The sequence below is a fragment of the Trichoplax adhaerens genome, genomic scaffold (genome assembly GCF_000150275.1).
Source record: "Trichoplax adhaerens TRIADscaffold_2 genomic scaffold, whole genome shotgun sequence".
NCBI classification, from domain to species: Eukaryota; Metazoa; Placozoa; class Uniplacotomia; order Trichoplacea; family Trichoplacidae; genus Trichoplax; species Trichoplax adhaerens.
The window spans coordinates 6,261,200-6,284,856 of NW_002060944.1; the positions used below are offsets into that span (position 1 = coordinate 6,261,200).

The following is a 23,657-nucleotide window of genomic DNA, read 5'->3' on the forward strand; positions in this document are numbered from 1 at the left end:
GTTGTCGCAACATAGCGGTGTCACTCTAGTCAGAGGTTGAAAAGGGAAAGTAGAAAAAAAAATTGCGCCAGCAACCTTCTCCTACACACACAGCAAGAGAAAAAGGCTCTGCCGAAAATTAATGACGAAAATAAATAATAAAGAATACAGTTGGAGCAAGAGAGAAGATCTAGGGCACAGAAAGAGAAAGAATAGAAAAAGTAACTGTGACTTCATTCCAACTTTATTCGGTACGTTATGCCTTTTTTTTAGGGGGGCAAATTATTCTAGTACTGTCCATTGGATCATATCCATTGATTGTTTAACTGTATTGTGTCGATTCTACCCTGTTGGACCTTACACTGTAACTGCAGTCAGTATTAAGTAGAAATCAACTACTGTAACTTTAATGACAGGGTCAAAGTATGTCAAAAAATCGACCATTTTAATGGATGAAGAAGAGAATTAAAACACACTTTTTTTGGGGGGGGGGGGAAAAAAACTGTTCTACCTACTGTTATAAATATGGATTACTATTTACAGTGTAATAAATTATTCCATGTCAGTGAGTAGTAAAGGAGTCAATTTGATGTTGTTGATTTTTATTGACGTCAAAAGACTTGTCACCTATTGATATCTTCTGACTTCGAAATTGCCATTGCATTTTATTAGTCTGTAGTGTGTGTGAAATATCCCCTTTGAAAATTGGCTTCAATTTTCCTCATTCAAAGGGAAGATGTCGTCGCCATCGAGACAAGTTAGTAATCGAAGATTACCGCCATTGCCAATGGGTCCGAAATTAGTGCCATTATCCTATAACTCAAATTCAAGCAATGGTCGACAAACAACCAATACCGTGAGTACTGGCAATTCAACTGCAGTAACGACATCACCTACATCGGTCATCAATAATGTCACTGGCAATGGCAGTAGTACGTTAACTACTGAATTACGTACTGCTGTGGTTGGTAAAAGTTATGAAAAATATCATAATGGTGTTGTCAATAAGAGCAGTACAAGTCCTTCATATTATCACTATCATCCAAATGATCCTGGAATTACAACAGCGACAACAACCAATAATAGCAGTAACTTGTTAACTGCGACGGGTAAGTTTGCCTCATGTAGGATAATCATTATTGCACCAAGACATATCCCATCTGCATATCAAGTAGAAATGACGGTCATAAAGACGATCATCACTGCACACTAATGTCTGTTATGATAGATTTGTAGTACATTACAGTTAGCAACTTTGTCAACACGATCAAATATAGCTATAACAGTTTTGTTATTCAATATGCCATGACTATACAATTTAAAAAATAACACAAAATCGTCGAATCTAACACTCCTATATAAAAAGTGGAATAGTGCAGAAAGTAGAAAAACGAAAAAAACTACTCATTGAATCTACTACGCTAATTAACTCAATCAATATACGTATTGACAAAATGTGCCAATACATGTTTTTTATTAGTCGAGCTGATTTTCAACATCAATGACTGCATTTTGGCAAACTTTGCTTACATAGGCATCTTTTGAATAAATTTTCAAGTATTCTTTTGACCGATGATAACTTCATTATCGTCAATTTGAATCTTGCTTTTCATCTTAGTCAGTCCTATGTTTAACTATGGATCAAAATGCTTTATGTTGACACTAATGTATGATTAATTGCTACTCTATGTTGAAGAAAAGTTTTATCATTGCTCGATTTTTATTTCATTCCATTTTTATTTTTTTCTCTTCTCTTCCTCCCCCTCTCTCTCACCAACTCTGTCTCTCTTCCCTCGCCCACAATATCTTAGCCATGAGGATGATAATAATGACTTTTACTGTATTAAATTAAGCGTATTATACAAGTAAAAAATAAATTAATAAGTAGATTTAGCAATTACTCTATTCGATCTACGAAAAAAGTTTAGTGCAAGTTATCACCAACTCAAAGGAAAGGCAATTCCAAAAAAATGACTATGATTGCAAATACCTGCATTTAATTATATTAATCATTGGCTTATTTTATATTTTTGTTGACCATTTCTTATGTACTCTCAGACGTATAGAATAATATAATATATTCTATGTTATTACATATTCTACAAAATTGATCATTTGATTCTTTTCCCAATCGATCGATCATAAAGGATGATGCCATCTATCGATTTCATGCAGACGGTTTTTTTTATTCCCGACATTCGCCGACACATCTCACGAGACTATTGTACTTACAGTATACGTACACCACTGTAATATTAAAGCTAATAACTATGTGTGAGCGTGAAGAATGAGCACCGGCAATGTCTGCCTGGTATTGTTTCTTATATCTTCTTGCGCTTTGTTGATTACCGACATACTCGTACTTCCTGCTACTGTGTAGTGTGTACCCAACTGAGTAGTTTATCGTTTAACTTTTGAATACTAATCACCGGTGAAAAAAAAAAAATCTCGACTTAATCAGTCAAATTGAGGTTTTATTTCTACTAGAAGAATTTATCATGTTACTGGCTATAACTCAATTGATGACTGATAATAAGGCTGGATTCAATTGATCTTAGCACAAATAAGTTTATCATACTACAGTATATGCTAAATAAACAACAAGAGGTGGCAGACACACGGTGTAGTAAAATTTTTAGCAAGTACAGTAATATGGTCCCCATCGTCATCACCTCATGATGTGATATACTTTCTAGATTGCTGTTTTTTGATACCTTTCGAAATCGCTATCGTCCTGTCTTTACTTCCTCGTATAAAAATCGTAAAAAACTACCGGTATTATTCCTTTTCTTGATTTTATGCTTTTGGATTATTAAACATAATCACGTTATTATTTATCATCATCTCCCGGAGTTAGAATGAATTACTGTTTGTGCAAACTTACGATGGCTATAGCTGAATTAACAACAAAAAAAAGAATTAGATTATTAAGTAGATCGTCATATAGTAATACAATTAATTAAGAATCGGTTTATCACTCGTTCTATCGGAGAATGCCCTTTCAACCTGACTTTCGAATGATTAAACCAACACTTTATCATAGTACTGAGTTGGTTATTCAAGCTTGTCTCAAATAACTAACGTTCGATCTGATATCATTGCAATACAGCTAATTTAATGTAGCCACATAAAAAGACAAGTTTTCAACCTAAGCTTAATCGTAATGATTTATCCGACAACACAGAATATGCCAATAAATATTGCATTTAGGCTAAATGCAGAAAATGCCTTCACATAATTTTGCAATCAATTCTATACATTTCTGAAATTTTTAACCTTTACTTGCATTGTCTTTTTCATTAGATGAAATATTTTCATTTCTTGACAATAAGTTTTGTATCTAATAACGGCATGATAATTTATACTAGTGTGATGAGGATGATCGTTAACGGAGAGATTGGGAATACATTAAGGGAGCAAATTCACGGTAATAATATCGATACACGATATCGTGATCCGTTATACTATTTCGAACTGATGATGTCCTAGTTACCATAGTTAACAGTCTAAACGAATTTACAATTTGCATAAGCCAAGGATATCCTCTCTTAATAATGCAGTAATAATTGTTTAACAATAATGTGCCGTATTTAATAGTATTAAAGTTAAAAATCTAAAATTCACCAAACCACGTTATATCTACAGCATAAACCTCATGTAAACTGCATCACAAAATTGCTGTGGTAGGTAGTTTTTCTATCGATGTACAGTATACAATTATTTAACAAATGTTGTTTTAAGTCTTTGTATCCTATTGTAATCACAATGGATCCATTGATAGGGAAAGGTAGAAGTGGATTTTTTAACCCTTGACTTTATATGACTAACACCTTTTTCTCCATCGATTGAAATGATGGGATATTGTCCATTGATTTAGAATGATTGTCTCTTTCCATATTCCAATACCAAGGTTTTCTTTATAAAATTGATATTGTCATATATTATAGATCTTATTATTATGCCTACGATTGTCATCGTGATGATGGAAAATGTTGAAACTTTATCAATACCTTCAATTTTGCATTCTTCCCACTCCTATGATGTAGAAATTATGTGTAGATCGTAAATGATGTCGCAATTATGTTGACGGCACAACACTATATTTAAGCACTGTACATTAGCGCAATAGTATCTTTCATTTTACCACTATCTACCTTTTCTCCGCTTCTTTTTTCACTAAATATTGCTATCGATTACCTTGATCAATCTTTTTCAAGTTTACATGTACCAATTATAGTTGTTGATCATTGTAAAATAAGTAATCTCAATTTATTTACTTCTTTTGGTGTCAGTATTAATGTACTTATCTTCCTTATACAGTATTACAGTACTATAGAACTCTATTCAATTTCAGTTTCATTTTTTATTTTTTTAACCCTCTTTTGTTATGCCTACCACTATACAACTTGGGTCCTTATTGATTTTATATCTATCGCGTAGATTGTCAAAATACGGTCAAAAAATCATTCACGACAGTATTCTATCTTTGATTATCTATCTATTATTATGTTTTTGTCATCATCATCATAACTATATCTTTTCTTTTTATTTTCATCTGGTCGCTCGATCATTTCAAATTTTATCTTCTTTCTCTCCCCCCCTTCCCAAGTAATAGTAATCACACAGTCCCTTCTCCCTTCATTATAAATAATACTAAAATTTTTCAACGGAACACGATTATAAAAAGTCCCCTTTCTTATGGAAGTAATATTGAAAATTGTGATTTAATGTAAGAGGCGGAGTTGTTTAGAATAGTTATGATGTAAATTACTGTGTATCAGATATAAAAGCAAATTTTAAAATAGCAATGATACATTTATTCAACGTTCTATTTATGTTTTATACCACTCGCTTGACCTGAATATCAATATTGGATATAAATTAACGTTTCTAGACAACGTATTATTGTGAGTTCAAATTGATCAACAATTTTAACCTATATTTACTTAGTAATAGCCTATCATGATTTGATAATTAATGTCTAAAATCTTGTTCATCATCCTTGTAAATTGTAGCTGACCCTGAAAATAATGTAACGCTATGATAGCCGAGAAATTTTAATACAGATTATTGGAATAACTAGTTATTGTATTGTAACTATTCCTTAAAAAAATTATAGATTAAATTTCACACTTGTGAATCTTTTATAAAGATATTAACCTGGCGTTGCATAGTCCAATTTAAGCCCCAAGGCTGACTAATTAGAAGCATTAAATCATATACGTAGCAAGTTGTCGTCGGTAATGATTCAACTAATCATTAAAATCTGGAAGACAAGTAATACATTAGATGAATTATAGCAGATTTGTCTCACACACTTTGTGATTTCTAACTCAACTGTAACTGAGTATACCCGGTATTACATGAACCATTACTCCGATACTTTATACAGTATTTTACACGTTTAAGTAAAGTGTGTGTACAGTACATATCAACCTTTAATTATTAGTTTGATAGGTAATACCCCGCAAAGTTAATCTCTCTATAATTTTGTATGTGTTCGAAAACCTAGTCGTAAAATGGGTTGGGTATAGAGAGATACGCGTAGTAAAAAAGTGAGAGAACGAGCGTAAATGAAGATTGTTTTTCAATTATTTAAATAATAAACTAATTATTTATTAGGATAAGATTTCATACTCTCCTAATCTTATACTTATTTTGTTTTTCTCCTTTATTTTATCCCTTTTCATCCTGACATATTTAATATGACAACATTGGTTTATCGTTCGTTAACGGAATTTGCAATGCAATCAATAACTTTTACGGTTAACGACGCTGTTCATGGTCAACACATGAATAAATATTTCATTATAATTTTATCAACATGGTGAAACCATCATTTGAATCACTGAAAATGTGGATATTCGCGTCACTTGCACTATTATTTATTATCTTGTTTCATGATAACCGTAACAGAAGTGGATAGTGAAGGTGTTGCACAATATCTTAAAATGAATCCAGACGTATTAGATGACTTCGTGGCAACTAATATTAGTCAAGGTCAATTGGAAAAGTGGCTAATGACTAAAACACGACGGCAACGTGCCATGAGTGATACGGAGTCAATTGCAAGTGATGGTGGTAAGTTCAAACTAAATTCTTCTATTTTAGTTAGTAATGCAATAAGATTTTTGTTAGTAAATTAATTCGATAGAGAAAAAGTGATAGCTACTATACGCGAATAGTGAAAAACAATTTATCAATGTGCGTTTACATAATTTGCGAAATAATAGATTTTATTTTCTATGAAGGCAGGTGTAAGACATTTTTAGCAATAGATATTGTGCTTGTTTTAATGAATAATCATATAATATGATAACTACAATTATGCCTGTTAGATAGTATTTAATCAATAATAGAATAGTAATAATTATTATAATCTACTATCTAGATTGATAAATTAATAGAATAAAATTTGCGTTATAATGTGATACTTTTTCAACCAATTCCGTGATCATAGTAGATGGTGTATTATTATTCTTAGACAATATGCTTTGTCATTACAGCAGTCACCTCGGCTTATAATTTATAAAAAAGTTATCATTAAATGAACTTTTATGTACGAGCATAGTTATGCTTGTATGCATTATCACAACAAATTGACTTTACTCATATCAATATATTATTATAGGCCGAAATACTGTAATTGGATCGAAATGGAAGGTGAGAAATATGTGTTGTGCAATATAATTTCAAGTTTGAAAGTATCTCATAAAGTATCACAAATAGACATCCGAGTAATTTTTTGAATGGTTTTAATTCTGAATCATAGTTCTATCATCATTTTATACCAAGTTAACACATCACTATCATATAAAACTATAAATAGAACAAAAGTTTTCCCTATTAATTATGCAGTTGTTCACTGCAATATCATTAATACAGACACTAATAACGAATATCTTTCATATCTTGGAACAGAAAGTCGTTTGATTGATTTAATTTCTAGTGTTATTAGCATTTAATTTATTACTATTTTAATTTTTTTGTTTGAATCATAACGATTATTTAAAATTCTTTTCTAGTTCTCTAATCATTCAGATAAACGCAAGCTACTCCAAGAGTGGATGTTGGAAATCAACAATAAACCTAATCAGACTTTAATACTTAGCGAGCTGATCAATTGTTTATCTTCAGGTAAAATTATATCATAGTTATGAGTCTTGTATATATAAATGCAGTATACTGCTACATCTTTATCTAAATATACTATATATATATCTAGATGTTATACGTTATTTTATTTGCATGAAAAGAATTTAAAATTCTATAAACCTTATTCTTTTAGCATAGTTCATTAAAGTTTTCTAGTTGTATTAAATGCCAATAAAGGGGATAAAGTTAAAACTACATTCCTTTAATAATTACTACTAACTCTTGTCTTCATATTGAAAATTGTAGTCCATGTAATGGAATGTAATCATGAAATAATTAAAATATCACTACGTTAAAATCTCGTTCCCTAGATTTTTTTAATCCTGAAACTATTTTGATTTTTATTAATTCTTGTTTACCTAGCTGCTTTTATTTAATTGGTAATAATATACTCTCTAAATGCATTTCTTCGGATTTTATTTTTTCTGTATACAAAAATTAATGTTATCGGACTTACAATCATTGGTGTAACTCCAGTAATCCAGGTTGACGGCAAATTGCTATATGTAATCGATACCTCAACTGAAGTAAGTATAGAATAAAATATAAAAATTACGATATCAGAAATAATTCAATATGTATGCATGTTCAGTAGCTATCAATTGTTTATACTTAAGCATAGTTAAATTTGTAGTAATAATAACTTCTTCGATAAATTCGTAAACAATTGCTTCTACTGCCTACTTAATTTTATTTCATGAAATATTTTCTGTCACACAGAATATTTTTATTCTAACTATTGCTTTTAAAATTTGGCAATAGGAAATGTATCTATTCGCAAAGCACGATCCTAGGTCTGTTGCAATGACAGTATACATATAGCTGATATCAATGATATTATTGCGCGAATTGCGAAAACTATAATCTGCACAGTACATTCTGAATAATAAGACTAATATTCATTTTAAATAATTAGGCTAGGAACATTGCCAATTAGTACCTGATTGCTATATTCATTTTGTATTGTATTTATTTCCACTATCCATAGCTGTATCACATCGGGACGTCAAGCTATCGGAATGGGAACAACAATACCTGCATATGTTGCAACTTGCAAAGAAAGCATCAGATTAGATGATATTTTAATTGTGGTAATGAGTTATTAATTTCAAGTGACAATAGATAAAAAGCAGCCAAAACACTTTCGTATTATCGTGAAAGTTTTTTTAAGTTTTTTTAATTTTTAATAAGAAAACTTGTAATTATTTAATATAGGACGAACGTTTCCCGGATGGTATTGGTATTGAAGGTAATGGGGTTCTTTCTTTTTAGTTACTATCATTATTTTCGGAAGAAATTGTCATAAAGCTTTAAACAAATTAGATAGAATGTGAATTGGTTCTTTATTAATTTTCCGGTAGAAAATACAGCACAATCGATTATTTGTCAACCTGTCATAAAGTCCAATGGAGAAATTATTGGTATTAGCAATAAAAAATATCGAATATTATGATTTTTTCTGCTTTTAATAAATTTCATTATTTAACCAGTTATGCAATATTTATGCTTCTAATTAAGGCATAGGTGTTTGTCACTTATTTAGGTATTAAAGTCATATTATATATTCTGTTTACAGCTGTAATCCTTGTTTATCGAACAGTTAATAATTCACAGTTCAATAAAGAAGATGAAGAGGTAAGAAAATAATTACTGAACTCTGATAGATTATTAAAATTAAGAGCTCATTACTGTTTGTTCAGCGCTTAAGTAATTTTAGCATAGAAGTGACAAAATTATTAAACATCGACCAATATATTTATGTTGATTTAACTAATGATACTTATAATTTAGACGATAAGTTCTTTCCTATTATGGGCTGGAGCTGCTCTTTATTATGCGGGGGTAAATTAATATGCACGTATTTGATCAATATTATCAGGGTTTATAATTATATTACGGTCATTGAGATCATTATTTTATCCAACTACTTCTAGATGTACCACAGTATGGAAAAAGAACGCAAATTGAATGAATTCTTATTGACAATGACAAAGTAATCACTGATTGATCACACACGTAAAAATAAAAATTTTATCACATGCGATTTTCTATGGCGCGCTCAAGTATTATTATTTAATTAATTAAAATTGTTTGATAGTTATTCAGTATTGTGTTTTGGTTATAGTATCGTCTTAGTTAATATATTCCTGGTGATATTATGGTAAGATAATAATTTCTCTTCCAGATCAATTTTTCAAGATATTGTTAGTATGGATACTGTTATCACAAAAATTATGGTAAGTATATAAATTAATAGTATGGTTAATATAACTTATAATTATCGGATGAGCGAGCTAAAAAATTGTTTCTTAATCTCTTTTCTTGACTGCCCTACCTTTCTATCAAATAACTAAGATTACTCTAATACACTTTTAAATCTCCTTAGAATTACGCTCAGAAGCTAGTGGATGCGGATAGAGCTTCGCTATTTCTCGTTGATAATAAAAGTAACGAATTGTATGCTAGGATTTTCGACGTAGGAAATAACGATAATGATGATAAAGTTGATAAAAATATCAAAGAGATAAGGTTAGCTAAAATTCAAAGGAAAGATATTTCTACAATTACATCAACTGAAAGTTTGGCTGAAACTGACTTATTAACTAATTTTTATTGTAATGTACGAAATATTCAAGATTTCCAATGTCAAAGGGTATCGCTGGTTATGTTGCTACATCTGGAAATGTACTCAACATCAAAGATGCTTACAAGGATTCAAGATTCAACAGGTCAGAATACAAAGCAATTTCACTTTGTTATAGTTTTTTAACTTGTCATTTACTTCGGGAACTTGGTCTTCACAGAGAAATTGATAGTCAAACTGGCTACACTACGAAAACGATTCTTTGTATGCCTATTTTCATTCGCGGAAAGTGAGTGAGCTTCAATAAGTTAATCCACCTAACATTTATATTTGTTATTTTGCTTAGTAATCATTCCTCGAAATTATTAGTTATGTGTGCATTGTTCTGTAATATGACATTCTTGTACGTACCTCTGAATGTTATATATTGGCTAGACTCTTATCACTAATTGGTAATATTTTTCACGCATATGTTAGTGTAATTGGAGTGGTGCAAATGGTAAATAAGCGATCATCAGTCTTTACGCAGCAAGGTTTTACTGGAATAACTTTAACGTTTTTTCTCTAAACCTAAATTATAAATAGTACCATGAAGCATCATACGCATCAGGACTTATTTTTTTCTTTTATTACTAATAATTCTAAACTTAGATGAGCAATCCTTTGAAACGTTTGCGGTCTATTGTGGGTTAGCATTACATCATGCTAAGGTAGCATTTCGACTTTCACGTTATTTCATCAACTAATAGAATTTACTAAAAAGTGCTTGCAAGTACTTAAAATGCTAATACAGATCGCATATTAATTACAGTTATACGACAAGATACGCCGATCAGAGCAAAAGTATAAGGTATGTAATTGCTCTTTTCGGATCATTCTCAGTTTTAATCACCATGACGTTAAGATTTTTTACACCAATTACTGTAGCGTATACTTTATCGTTAGATTAACATGACGTAAATGCTCTTGTTACCAGGTTGCTTTGGAGGTACTATCCTATCATAGTCAATGCAGTCATGACGAACTCCATTCCTTACGAAATGCTGACCCTGTATATGTCGCAAGTTTAGCACGGTGAACTATTTCATTACAGTTACTATAGTAAAAAGAAATTTGTAAACATTTTAAAACTGGTAGATTAAAAGGTTTAAGCTAATGGTATAATATTTTATATTACAGATATGACTTTGATGTTAAAAGGATCACTGATAAAGATATTCCTGGATATGTACTATTCATGTTTCGGGATATTTTTGCTCAGTTTAGGTTATAATTTAGTGATTTTAGTGATGATATTACTTGCTTAGCTACTGCTTTCTAGCCTATTTCATTTAAAAAACATTTTAAAATTCTTTTTATACCACAGTAAAAAAAATGAATCGGAAGACAAGTAAGGATATCGGCAATCGTACTTAACAAACATTCAGTTTCTCAAGATTATTATATGTACATGTATATTTCGTATTGCGCTAGTTAACCAAAATTTCCAATCTTCTATCTAGATATGATATCGAGGAATTAATGAAATTTACTTTAACAGTTCGTAAGAACTATCGCAAAGTACCATATCATAATTGGTATCACGCATTTACCGTTGCCCATACTATGTACACAATAATCAAGAAAAATCCTAACCTCTTCACTGAACTAGAGGTAATCCTAATTTTTAATAATAAATATACATAGTATTTCATAAGCACCCCTACGTAAAACGCTAACCGAAAGCCTGCATCCGTGTAAACTTTACAATAGGCAATAGGTTTATATGTTGCATGCTTATGCCATGACTTAGATCATAGAGGCAGAAATAATGCCTTTATGGTTAATTCATCCACGCCTTTGGCGGCTGTTTATTCAACATCAACCATGGAACATCATCATTTTAATCAAACGATAACAATATTACAGGTAGTGTACTGCATGAATGATAAATTTTATCGAAGCCATACTTATTTGACTAATACGGTATAAATATATATGCAATGAACTTACAGAACGATGGACATAATATCTTCTCTCATCTAAATTCTGAAGAATACAAGACCGTAAGGCACCTTATCATAGATACTTTCTATGTGATAGTGATCTTGCAAATTGCGTTATACAGAATTATACCAATGCGATATTAATATTATTTACGACGTTTCTTACCAACATAATGACTACTACACTTTAAATTAATAAAGGTCCTAGGGTATATCAAGCACGCTATTTTAGCTACAGATCTAGCATTATTTTTTGGTAACAAGTCGAAACTTAAGGCAATTGTAGATGCAGGAGAATTTTCTTGGAATAATAGTATACACAGGTAATGCGACATCATAATGGATATTGTTATAGACTTTATAGGAGTTTTATTGAATTTTTATAATAAAATATAGGGCTTTGATTCGGGCGATTGCTGTTACGGCTTGTGATATATCTAGTAATGCTAAGCCATGGGATATTAATAAGGACACTGTTAAAGTTATCTTTCAAGAATTTTATGCACAAGTTAGTATAGGCAGTACATATGATATGTTACAACATACAATAGTAATACATGACAGTAATGAGACATCGTTATGTTTTCACACCTCCGCCCTGTAAACTAATGTCGACCATCAGGGTGATGAAGAGAAGAGACAAGGACGTCAACCAATTCCAATGATGGATCGTGGTTTAGCTCATGAACTCCCAGCGAACCAGGTGCTGTATATCATCTAATATACGATTTTTACTCAATTACATAATAATTTACCTACTTGCAAGTACATAACCTAAGTAAACTTTTAATATGAACTACAAACTATTAAATTTACTTATAGGTTGGCTTTGTTGTCGGAATTTGCCTGCCCTGCTATGAACTGCTTGTTAAAGTGTTACCTGGTACGCAACCAATGCTTGATGGAATTAGGTAAACCTTGTGCAATTAACTTTTATCTTAAATCTATCCTATAAATAGGACTAATCATTCATTTACCTATTTAATTTATAACATAGGGCTAATTTAAAAAAATGGTCGCTACTTGTAGCTAAGCAAAAAGCTGTTAAGGAAAAAGCGGAGGCAACAGGAAAGAAGTATCCTCAAGACTGTTACGATACCGATAACGTATTCGATGCAATTTTAAACGAAGACGGTAATATAACCTTGACTGACGATAATACTAAAAGTTGTTTAATGTACCTAGTTTATCACAGTTTAAAGATGTTCCTACAATTTTTAACATTTAACGTTAATATTCAGCGTTGTATATGCATCAGATTTATGAGACTAAGTTAATTCTATTATATTTACTTCATCCTGTAGTTGACGATAACACAATAATGCAAAATCATGTTCAATTAAACAACGAAACTACATCTAAAACTGATGAGAACGAAGGTAGTGATTAGTATATATGGTCTAGGAATGAATTTTCGAGGGTAAATTTAAAATAGACTTTATGTAAAGGATAATGTGCTTTCGAGTATATCATGAAATACCTTCATTTTTGATAAAATTATTTTAATGAACTTTAATTCTATGATAAGATGTTCTATGCGTGCTAAATTTAGTGGAAATAATTTTTATTTATATAACAGTCCTACGTATGCATCTTAAGGCAACATCTCTCTCTCTATATATATATATTATTATTAGTTAATTTTATTCGACGAACGATCTGTTAATATGTTCTATACATTATCTTGTAATTTACCTTCTCTTTTTCTATCTTTAACATTTCTTAACACACTATTATTACGATCATCTATATGTGTATATAAACTTATATATAGGCTTTACGTGATCCTTTGGATTGCTAATTGTACAGTCACATGTAATGTTAACAGCTAGTACTAGCTGTGATACACATGTATCCTAACTGTTAAGCTACTTTATTATTCTAAGTATAACTGAAAGAAAATACTAGTTGCGATAAACTACTTCCTAAATGAAGTTCTTTTATGGAATAATCTATAGATGTTTTATTATAAGCGGTTGTGATCTGTCTAATCGTTAATTTCTATTGTATTACTTAATCCTCCTAAATAGCCTATCTTAATATCGAACAACTGTAATTGAAATTACGGGCTGTTAACGTAATTTAGCTACGATCTATACTAAAAACGTTCAACGGCATGTAAGTGTACTGTATTCCTGAATATCTACTACTTTGTAGAAATTGGGTGTTTCAAAATTATAGTAACTGCCGATAGTCCGTTGCACAGCCTGCACATAAGTTTAATAATATACATGAACTCTATTCTCATATCGAAACTAAGTTATTTATTTGTAGGTAAACCTGATTGTTTTTGAAAATTATGATTAAAATAAAAAGTTATATGTATTCGGGCAATCTCTGTGGCATAGAATAAACCAATAAATAACTTATACTCTAATTTATTTAGCTAATGTGTTAGTTCGTACTGTAAATTTGTTTGTACACAGATCGTTGTAATAGAACACTACAAGTCTTTTTTAACAAATTATGCACGACACAAATCACTATCATGCTTTATTTATTTACGTCTTATTCATGCTTGCACATATATTGTGTAAAAATCTGAACTTGGGCAATTATAGATTAATTTACAGTATCGTTAAATTGTAGTTGTATAATACTTCTCGTTTTTATGCTCATATTATTTTGTGATTAAAAAATTTAATACCAACTAGCTTTTATAACACTATAAACATTTCTATTAGTTACTTAATTGATGCAATTCATTACTAGAATTACTATATATCCGAAAGTAAATTATCATGCAAGATGAAGTTTTAGGAAGATTATTTACTTGCTTGGAGATTATAAAGCTATGTTCTGTGTAGATTTAAAACAAATAATGTAGCTATTATAAGATGGTATATCATAACAAGCATGTATAATCATTTTAGCAACATTAGTAACAATCTTTAATCATGAGACACACTATTCATGACGTTGTGAAACTAAACTTATAAGACTGCTCAAAATGAAACTGACACAAATACGAGGAAAATAAATTTGCTTTCTTAAATATTGAAGTTATTTACCGTGTAGCTGTAGAAACCGATTTTGACTGACCACAGAATACGACAAAGAGAGATATTTCGATCTTATTGAATTCTGAAAATGCTACGATGAAAACATCAGTAACAGTTACTTTTAATTCTCATATTACTTTGAATACTGTTAATATTAGTTTATCTAATGCGGTAGCACCTATATCCACTCCACTGACTATATTCATAAGCTGTATATACTATACCTTTTATATCGTATTATTCCATGAACTAATAAATTCCAGTAGTCCACGATTATCCCCACATGTACTGTAATTGCTTACAATAAGGATGTACAGTAGGCGATATATCATAGTTTAATAAGTATTATAGTATTGTAAATCGTTTCCTTTCGACAATAGATATTCTATCAACAATCGTCTGCTCATCACATCAATAAGAATTTCCATGCTACTGTAGTATGTTCCTTATTCATTTACTCTCTGATTCTTATTAATCTTTATCAAGTGCAGTCCATTTTACCATCAGGATAACACCTCCTTTGATTATATACAACAGTATTTATGGCTTCGATTTGTTATTCTACCAGGGAAGAGAGTATAAAGTAACACGAGATATATCATAAGCCATAATCCTAAATACTGTATTTACTTCAACTTGATGCTATAGTTAAAGTGGCTCAAAGGGCGTTTAAAATTCATTCTAATATCTTCATCAATACTATAAATAGGTAGGTTAATGAATAATAATTATATGAATTACGCAGATTTTATGGTTGCTATAACAACAACGACAAAAGAGTTCTGTTATTGTCTCTTCAGTTAATCGCCAAGTTTTGCTACTGGATAAAAAAAATTTTGTTGTGCTTTACTACAGATAAAACAAATCAAGATAATAGACATTATGCGAATTTTCGTCACTAAGGATAACATGAATATCAATGGATCCTATTGGTTTATATTATGATGTAGATGCTATAATAATAGTATCTTTATATAACTCTTCATCAGCAAAATAATGATGTTCTTAAGTTATTCTGATGACATTCAAATTGGTCCTTTCAGCTGATCTGCCATATTGAATAGTATAGCTTAATAGCAGCAGTCTATTGAAATGAAGCATACAGTTGCGATAGCATAACCTGTGTTCGTCAAAGTATAGACGTTCACTACCTTTATATTACTATCGGACAAGTTGAATTTTGGGCGAGTGGAGAAGGATCGACCGAGGTGTAATTAAATCTAAGCTTGATTTATTCAAAATTAAATCAAAGTAAGTTAGATAAATTATATCGCTTCATTATAAGTTTCTGTCTTATTAAAATCGGCATCAATAATGACAAATTATGGCTATAATTTATCTTATTTATCCATGGCTCAGTCTTGTTTCATTATGACTATTTCATACACGAGGCTACAGTTATCTTAATTCCACAATTAGTACCCATCCGTTTAGACTATAAACGACAAGAAAACATTAAGTACTGTAAAGGAAAGTCAAAATTTGTTAGATTAAAATTTAGCTAAAACAGATCAAATTTTCTATTTTTTTTGTTTTACATTTATAAAAAGTAGGTTGATTATTAATCTATTGAAAGAGTGAGAGTATAGTGCTTGTAGTGCCATGAAACCGATTTGATGTTCTAGAATTTCTTTATAAAAATTGTCTTCCATTGATTGGTTCATGTTACATTTCGATATTGATATCCAATTCATTTGTATACTTTCCTTTATATCCTTCGTCTCTTTCCCTAACTAACTATAAAATGTATAATTTTAATGTGTAAATTCATGAAATAATTTTGACTATCTGATCTCATCTACTTACCTACTACTTTTTTTATTATTGCTTGTAGAATCAATAATTCTGTACACACCTTCAATCTAATTGACAGAATCATAAATCAAATAATTCGTGAAATTGAGATTGGATCTTTCATAATTGGGAAGGTTAAAACCTTACCATATCGGTTGAAAAGTTGTATACTTTCTTCCTTCAAGACCATCATTAAATAATATTACGACTATTCGCTGGTTACTTGTTATCCTACAGCGCTCATTTCAAATCATAAAAGAATAGGGTAGAATAATTATTTATTCTACAGTATAGAACACATCAATATCAAGAAAAAAGTAATTGCATTGGCAATAAAAAGCGCTAAATTATGTCGTACTGTAATAAAACAGGGCTGCTATTGCCTATCTTGGACGAAAGCAACTGGAATCAAGGTTTTCGTGGATTTCTCTATTTGGCTGGATTATTATATTCTTTTTTGGGAGTTGCTATCATTGCAGATATTTTTATGTGTGCTATCGAAGTTATTACTAGTCAAACGCGACGAATTAAAATTTCCGATAAAGATGGCAACATGAAAGAAGTTGAAGTGCGCATTTGGAATGATACAGTAGCCAATTTAACCTTAATGGCATTAGGTTCCTCTGCACCAGAGATTTTACTCTCAATTATTGAGATTGTGGGGAATAATTTTAAAGCAGGCGATTTAGGTCCGGGTACAATTGTTGGTTCAGCCGCTTTTAATCTGTTAGTGATCACGGCAACGTGTATTGTGGCAATTCCTAATCCAGAGGGAAGAAGAATTAAAGGAATTAAAGTTTTCGCTGTGACAGCAACATTTAGTATATTTGCTTACCTTTGGCTATACATTGTATTAGTTGCTCGTACGAAAAATATTGTCGATTTAACGGAGGCAATTATTACCCTATGCTTCTTTTTTGTCTTGGTCTTGATCAGTTATTTCGTTGATCGTAATTTTTTCTGTCCAAGAAAGGCCAGGCGAATCTCCGATACTGAAAATGGACATCTTGCTTTTGGTAAGACTTAAATCACTGAATTGCTGTCTACTAATATAGCACGAATTCATCACCCTTGAGTTTTCCATTTGTGATTTATAACGTTATTTTATTAAACGCTAAAGTAATAAGATCAATTTCGAAATGAAAAACTTTGCTTTTCCGGTGTGCCCATCCGATATATCCATTTGCAAGCTAATTAGCTACACAGAGATTTCCTATTTTCATATGATTAATTAATTAATATTATGAATTCTATCATGTTACTATCACGTTTATATAAATTTTTCTTTAAGGTGTTATCTTCGATAGTAATTTGTCTGTAGTTACTAATATTAGGCTAACGAATTCTTATAGAGTTTTCCACTTAGCTTTGATAGCAAAATGGCTATTTCCGATCATAATGCAAACTAGACTAACAGAATTTCTAATTCATTACGATTATTCTGAGGTAGCATTGTCAAGCATATATTAATCCTGACTCTATTAGTAAATATGTACTCATTTCAATGATTCAGAAATCAAGCATTTATCAATCCTAGCTATACGACTAGCCCTACTTTATCCACCTTTTAGTAGTTATTTGTTTATCCAGCAATATCTTTAGCTGCTCCTATTAGACTGAAACTTTTCGAAACTCAGCCTATGATCACTAAAAGTAGGAAATCCTAGCATATTGGGCTGCTATTTCTGGCAAAATCTTTGCATAAGTGTTTAAAATGAATCGAACAAACCATTTGTAGTCTGAATTTTTATCTCGTATGTACCCATTCCCAAAATTTATTCCGATTTTTTCAATGGAAATCCTAAATCTGACGCCATTTCAGTTTATTACAATGTAGACTTGTATTTACATAAAGGCACCCCTATCCTATACGTACCATTAATCATGATATATGTCGTCAATTAACAGCAGCCATCTAGAGAATCTTATTTTTGCTAAAGATTTCATTTGCAACATTTTAAGTCATTTTAATTGATAAACCTACATCTACTTTGCCTTTTCACAACACATTCCATCATATTATACAAGACTATTTTTCTATACTGCGTATATTTTAATTTGTAATGAGATTCCCTTAGTTGTACGGCCCTGATATCGCAATTTGGCGAGTATGACTTTATTTCAATTACTTATAAACTTAGTTTTAAATAATGTATTAAACATTGATGCTCATAACTGGCATAGGTTCTACACTTTTAGTCCAGAATGTAAGCTATATAGAGGTTCATTTTTTCACTAGTTAAGACATTAAAACTGGCTATGCTAGTATTGACTTTATCTTGTTCTATCAAAGTTTATCGGCTATAAAAACGGGACTGATATTGTCATGTTCAATAGATTTATTTTCCTTTTCAGATATACTCTATTATAACGTAACTTGAGCTAAAATAAGCTTAGTTCTGCTTACTAGCATTATTGAAAACGGTATCTCTTAATTGACTTTAAGTCTTGGCGTAACTTAAAATGGGTATTAATTATAGTTCACTGAGAATACCACACTAAAAATTCCTTATTGGGATTTTATTTATTGATAGATGATAGTACTGGTCGCCTTGTGCCTGATAGCTTTGATAAATCTTCGGCAAATTCCTTCTTGAAGGTAAATTTGATGACGTTTCTGGATAGTTACGCTGCAGATAAACTTTAAAATTTGATATAAATGGCTTTTGCTTAGGCATCTATGCCTACATAAGCCTACAGTATTATACAGCACCTGATACATAGGTAGTATATAAATAAAGAACTAACAATTTCCCATTTTATCTCCCCAATCTTTAATCTTCAAGGCTGTTAAAACTAGAACTGATATTACCGCAGAAGAAGCCGCAAAATTAGCTGCTGCCAAGTTACAAGAACAGGAGAAAAAATCTTATATTTGGTATCGTGTCGGAGCGGCTCGTCTGGTATCTGGATCTAAGCGTGTAACGCCATTATTAGATGCTCGATTGCAGAAGGTACAATGAACTACTTATTTAACTCTTTTATGAGAGTATTTTTGGCAGTATACTACACGTTCTAATTACTTTTGACTTATTAAATTCCTATATTCTACAACAACAGATGATAAACTGTAATCTAGACATGGTCGATTAGCTAGTTAATTTAACTATAGTATTAGGATGATCATGAGTAACGTAGGCTCAGTTAAGAGTACGCAAAGTATGACATTGATGACAGGAGCGTTTAGTTAATACAAATATAAAGCACATTAGTACTTAAAAGTGATTAAATGCTCTTCATTCCAACTATTTGATCGTTAATACCACTATAAAAGCTACTCTGTCAAACTGTAATAGATACGTTCATTTTATGACGATATAAAAGCCAATTCCCTGTCTTGAATGCCATTAGTTTACTTTCGATTACAAAGTTAGCACATAGCGCTTCAGTTTTTTTTTCCAATTAATGCGTGATATCGTATTTTAATGTTCCTTAATTCAATAACTTAAAAGATTTTTGACGATATTGAAATGAAGAATAAGAAATTTTCTTCAACTGCCGATGTTCGAGACGATCCAGAAAGTAAGATGTGGAAATTATTAGTAGTAATAATGTAGTGCATCAACATTTTCGACCTAAAAATGTAGAGACAATTTATAACGGGTTTTAGTTATAGATACGGATGTAAATTCAAGATATACGTCTCTCTCTCTATAATAAATTAGTAAAATAGCTTCTAGTTAATACCATGGGAAATATAAATAGGGTATTATACAATAACGCAATTATTTCTACAAGATTATCGAACTGGACCAGGTGTTTTTAATTTATTCCTTCTATACAAAGTCATGCTGATTAATGAATAGACATACTGATAGTTTGAAGCAATACATCCATTATATTAAATTAAATTAAATCAATCTTTTACTTCATTTTACAACAGTAGTTAACTTAGGATATCAAATCTTATTCCTATTGCATTTTAATGGTAAGGAGACTGAATATTAATTATAGTGATTTATAATTGTCCTAGCTACAACACGAACCACTATCGAATTCACTACGGCTGCTTGTGCAGTTATGGAAAATGAAAAAATGGTCAAAGTTGGCATTTCAAGAACTGGAAAGCTGAACAACACAATTAAAGTGAGGTAGGTTGATTAAAGAATATTACATTTTATTTCTAGTAACAATAATAAAATTTCTTATTTAGTCATTTTGATTCTGTATTAAGTATTTGCAACCTTACTCGATGCTCCGTCATAGCAATATTCTCAATCAATGAATACTAACACGTAATTTATCACCTATATTTTGCCTTTTACTTGATCTAGTTAATCATAATCGATAATAATTCCTGCTAAAACTCTTAACTAAAGATTCCATTTCACCCTTTATTACTTTACTGTCTTTTGAATTCAGAGCAATAGCCCATAAAAAGGCTAAGAGCTAATAATTAAGTTTTATTGTAGACTGGATACCATTTATAAATTTATATATTAAATCTCAGGTATAAATTTTTCACTTCTACCGTTATCAAAATATAATCTGAGCTTCCATCGGTGCATCTACGAAGATTGATTAGATTCACAATATAAAATTTGACATGAGCATTAAAATTGTATATGCAAATTTGTCGTTTTTACCTATTGCTAAAATTAGTCCAACCTTTCATCATTACCGGTATATCAAGTAAATTAATCTGACTTATTGTGTAGATTTTGCTACAGGTATTAATAAGATTGTAATACAATACAGGCACAATACGACTCCATAACATTAGTCGGTTGGATTCTGATAATATTATCATGATAGTAGTATAAGGTAGATGTAAAACGAGCAACTGAATATAGTATAACCTGATTTTAAATTCAATTACAGATACGAAACATTGCCTGGAACTGCAGAACCGGAAAAAGACTATATACCACAAAATGATGTACTCGTATTTGAGCCAAACGAAAAAATTAAATACGTAACTATTCCAATTGTTGACGACAACGAGTGGGAACCAGATGAAAATTTTTTCATTCAAATATGGCTAGAAGGGTCCTATGATGATGCCATTATTGGTGAAAAAAATTCGACTGAAATTACAATTATTAATGACGATGGTAAGCCCCTTGCAAGCATAGTATAAAAATCATCATAGAAATCATTTATCTCGTGGTTATTTAATTTATATTGCAATATTAAGTGATCAATATCATGTGATTCAATTACGCAGACTGTAATATCTGAGTCATAATGATGGATTTTGATTTATTTTATTAGAGCCAGGTGAAATTGCCTTTAATAAAGCTAGCTATTTATTTAAAGAAAGTTGCGGTACTGCTAAAGTTGAGATCGTTCGTAAAAATGGTAGTGATGGAACTATTAGCGTCAATTGGAAAACAATTGACGGCTCGGCTATCAATGGCAAAGATTATCGAGGTGGTACCGGTAAAATCGAATTTCAGCATGGTGAAATGAGTAAATTAATCGAGATTCCTCTGATTGATGATGACATTTTTGAAAATGATGAAACCTTCCATATTGAATTATTCGATCCAAATGGTGGTGCAAAATTAGGTTCACGTACTAGAACAGCCTTAACTATTGTTAATGATGACGGTAAATAGAATAGGACGGATAAAGTATTTTAAAATAGTGCAATCGGTTTTTCCCATTGACATAGTTCAATATAACATTGATCAGCTGTATGATATTTAGCTATAGAGTGATACCTTGGTCGCCTATCTTATTATGGTATTATCTTTTTCAATCTATTTTATTAGTATATAATTCATTGCTGGATAAAGTTGTGGCGCTAACGCGTATTAATGTCCATCGTTTGAAACTGGGCTCTCAAAGTTGGGGAGAACAATTCACTAATGCAATGACTGTTAATGGTGGTGATGTTGAGAATGCAACAGGAATGGATTATTTCTTGCATTTCCTAACGTTTGGATGGAAGGTAATTCAAAATAAGTTAATTGACGAATAAGAATGATCAATCATAACTATTGCATACTACTATAAAATGAATTTATTAAGTTATATTGGAACCCATTCCCATAAAACTATTTTTTAGTCGAGATATTTTTATATTTAAAATATGGTTATTTTTAATTTCTTACCAATAGGTTATCTTTGCCATCATACCACCACCTTCGATGCTAGGTGGTTGGCTTACTTTCATCGCATCGCTTGGCATGATCGGATTTTTAACTGCTATTGTTGGTGATTTAGCAGGCATATTTGGCTGTATTGTTGGTTTAAGAGATGCAGTTACTGCCATTACATTTGTTGCATTAGGCACAAGTTTACCCGATTTGTTTGCTAGCAAAACAGCTGCTTTGAATGAAAAATATGCCGATAATTCTATTGGTAATGTTACTGGTAGTAATTCGGTCAATGTCTTCCTTGGTTTAGGATTACCATGGCTCATTGCTACTATCTATTGGAATTCACAGGTATATCATAACGTTAGTGTTATTAAATGATACAAAATTAACTTAGAATAGTACCTTTTCTCCTAGATGAGTGTTTTAAATTATTTTGTGATTTTATATTTCTTAACGTTGTTATTTTTCTTGCCTTTGGCTAATTTAGAATAAGGAATTCGCTGTTCCTGCTGGTAATCTTGCTTCGAGTGTCATTTTATTTACCATCTGTGCTGTCATTTGTATTGCTCTTCTAATGTTAAGAAGAATAATTCCATCCTTTGGGGGTAGCGAATTAGGCGGTCCAACCAAATCTAAATACATTTCTGGCCTCCTTTTGGTTACATTGTGGATAGTCTATGTTGTCATATCATCATTACAAGTCTATCGCATTATTCCGCCCATAGTCAAAACCTAAAATCCATTTCGATTACCATCTTGAATTTCCACGGATAATTTATATTGTTTATATCATCAGTGCAAATCTATAAGATTATTTCGACTGTATGACTTAATTGTCGACATTTATTGAAGAAAACTTCTACAAAGGTCGATTCTAGCTACCATTTACAATTTCTTATAATCAAGTAATTGCAATCGGTTAGGTCGATAAAATAAGAGGATACATATTTCTTCCTTTAATGGTATAATAGAGTGGGACTATATTATGAAGTTGGTATATCGGAGTTTACAACTTTCACTCCTTTCCATTTTACCGATTAATATTTATGTTTACTATTATATAAATATATAAAAATACAGTCACATTCTGGCCAACATAGGAGATAGCTAA

The 23,657-nt window shown here is 30.9% G+C and overlaps 3 protein-coding genes across 3 annotated transcripts; all 3 read left to right on the top strand.

Annotated features, from left to right (window-relative positions):
* Positions 1 to 715: 715 nt before the first annotated feature.
* Positions 716 to 1,656, top strand: TRIADDRAFT_53615 (uncharacterized protein; the record flags this gene model as incomplete). The annotated part of the gene is made up of 2 exons (XM_002109472.1): positions 716 to 1,088; positions 1,598 to 1,656. 2 exons carry the CDS (start codon positions 716 to 718, stop codon positions 1,654 to 1,656), a joined length of 432 nt encoding a protein of 143 aa, XP_002109508.1.
* Positions 1,657 to 5,879: 4,223 nt separating this feature from the next.
* TRIADDRAFT_21752 (uncharacterized protein) lies at positions 5,880 to 12,618 on the top strand (the record flags this gene model as incomplete). The annotated part of the gene is made up of 26 exons (XM_002109473.1): positions 5,880 to 6,089; positions 7,005 to 7,116; positions 7,612 to 7,661; positions 8,072 to 8,094; positions 8,123 to 8,222; positions 8,350 to 8,374; positions 8,496 to 8,555; positions 8,711 to 8,769; positions 8,926 to 8,976; positions 9,069 to 9,127; positions 9,320 to 9,371; positions 9,521 to 9,663; positions 9,771 to 9,863; positions 9,939 to 10,007; positions 10,196 to 10,251; positions 10,370 to 10,428; positions 10,530 to 10,568; positions 10,695 to 10,792; positions 10,898 to 10,984; positions 11,221 to 11,371; positions 11,471 to 11,626; positions 11,713 to 11,763; positions 11,905 to 12,026; positions 12,100 to 12,211; positions 12,326 to 12,406; positions 12,526 to 12,618. The coding sequence occupies 26 exons, from the start codon at positions 5,880 to 5,882 to the stop codon at positions 12,616 to 12,618; spliced, it is 2,211 nt and encodes a 736-aa protein (XP_002109509.1).
* Positions 12,619 to 16,848: 4,230 nt separating this feature from the next.
* Positions 16,849 to 23,282, top strand: TRIADDRAFT_53617 (uncharacterized protein; the record flags this gene model as incomplete). Its single annotated transcript, XM_002109474.1, has 10 exons — positions 16,849 to 17,515; positions 19,034 to 19,098; positions 19,286 to 19,453; positions 19,952 to 20,021; positions 20,473 to 20,590; positions 21,321 to 21,553; positions 21,714 to 22,052; positions 22,217 to 22,395; positions 22,565 to 22,894; positions 23,034 to 23,282. 10 exons carry the CDS (start codon positions 16,849 to 16,851, stop codon positions 23,280 to 23,282), a joined length of 2,418 nt encoding a protein of 805 aa, XP_002109510.1.
* Between the last annotated feature and the right edge of the window lie 375 nt (positions 23,283 to 23,657).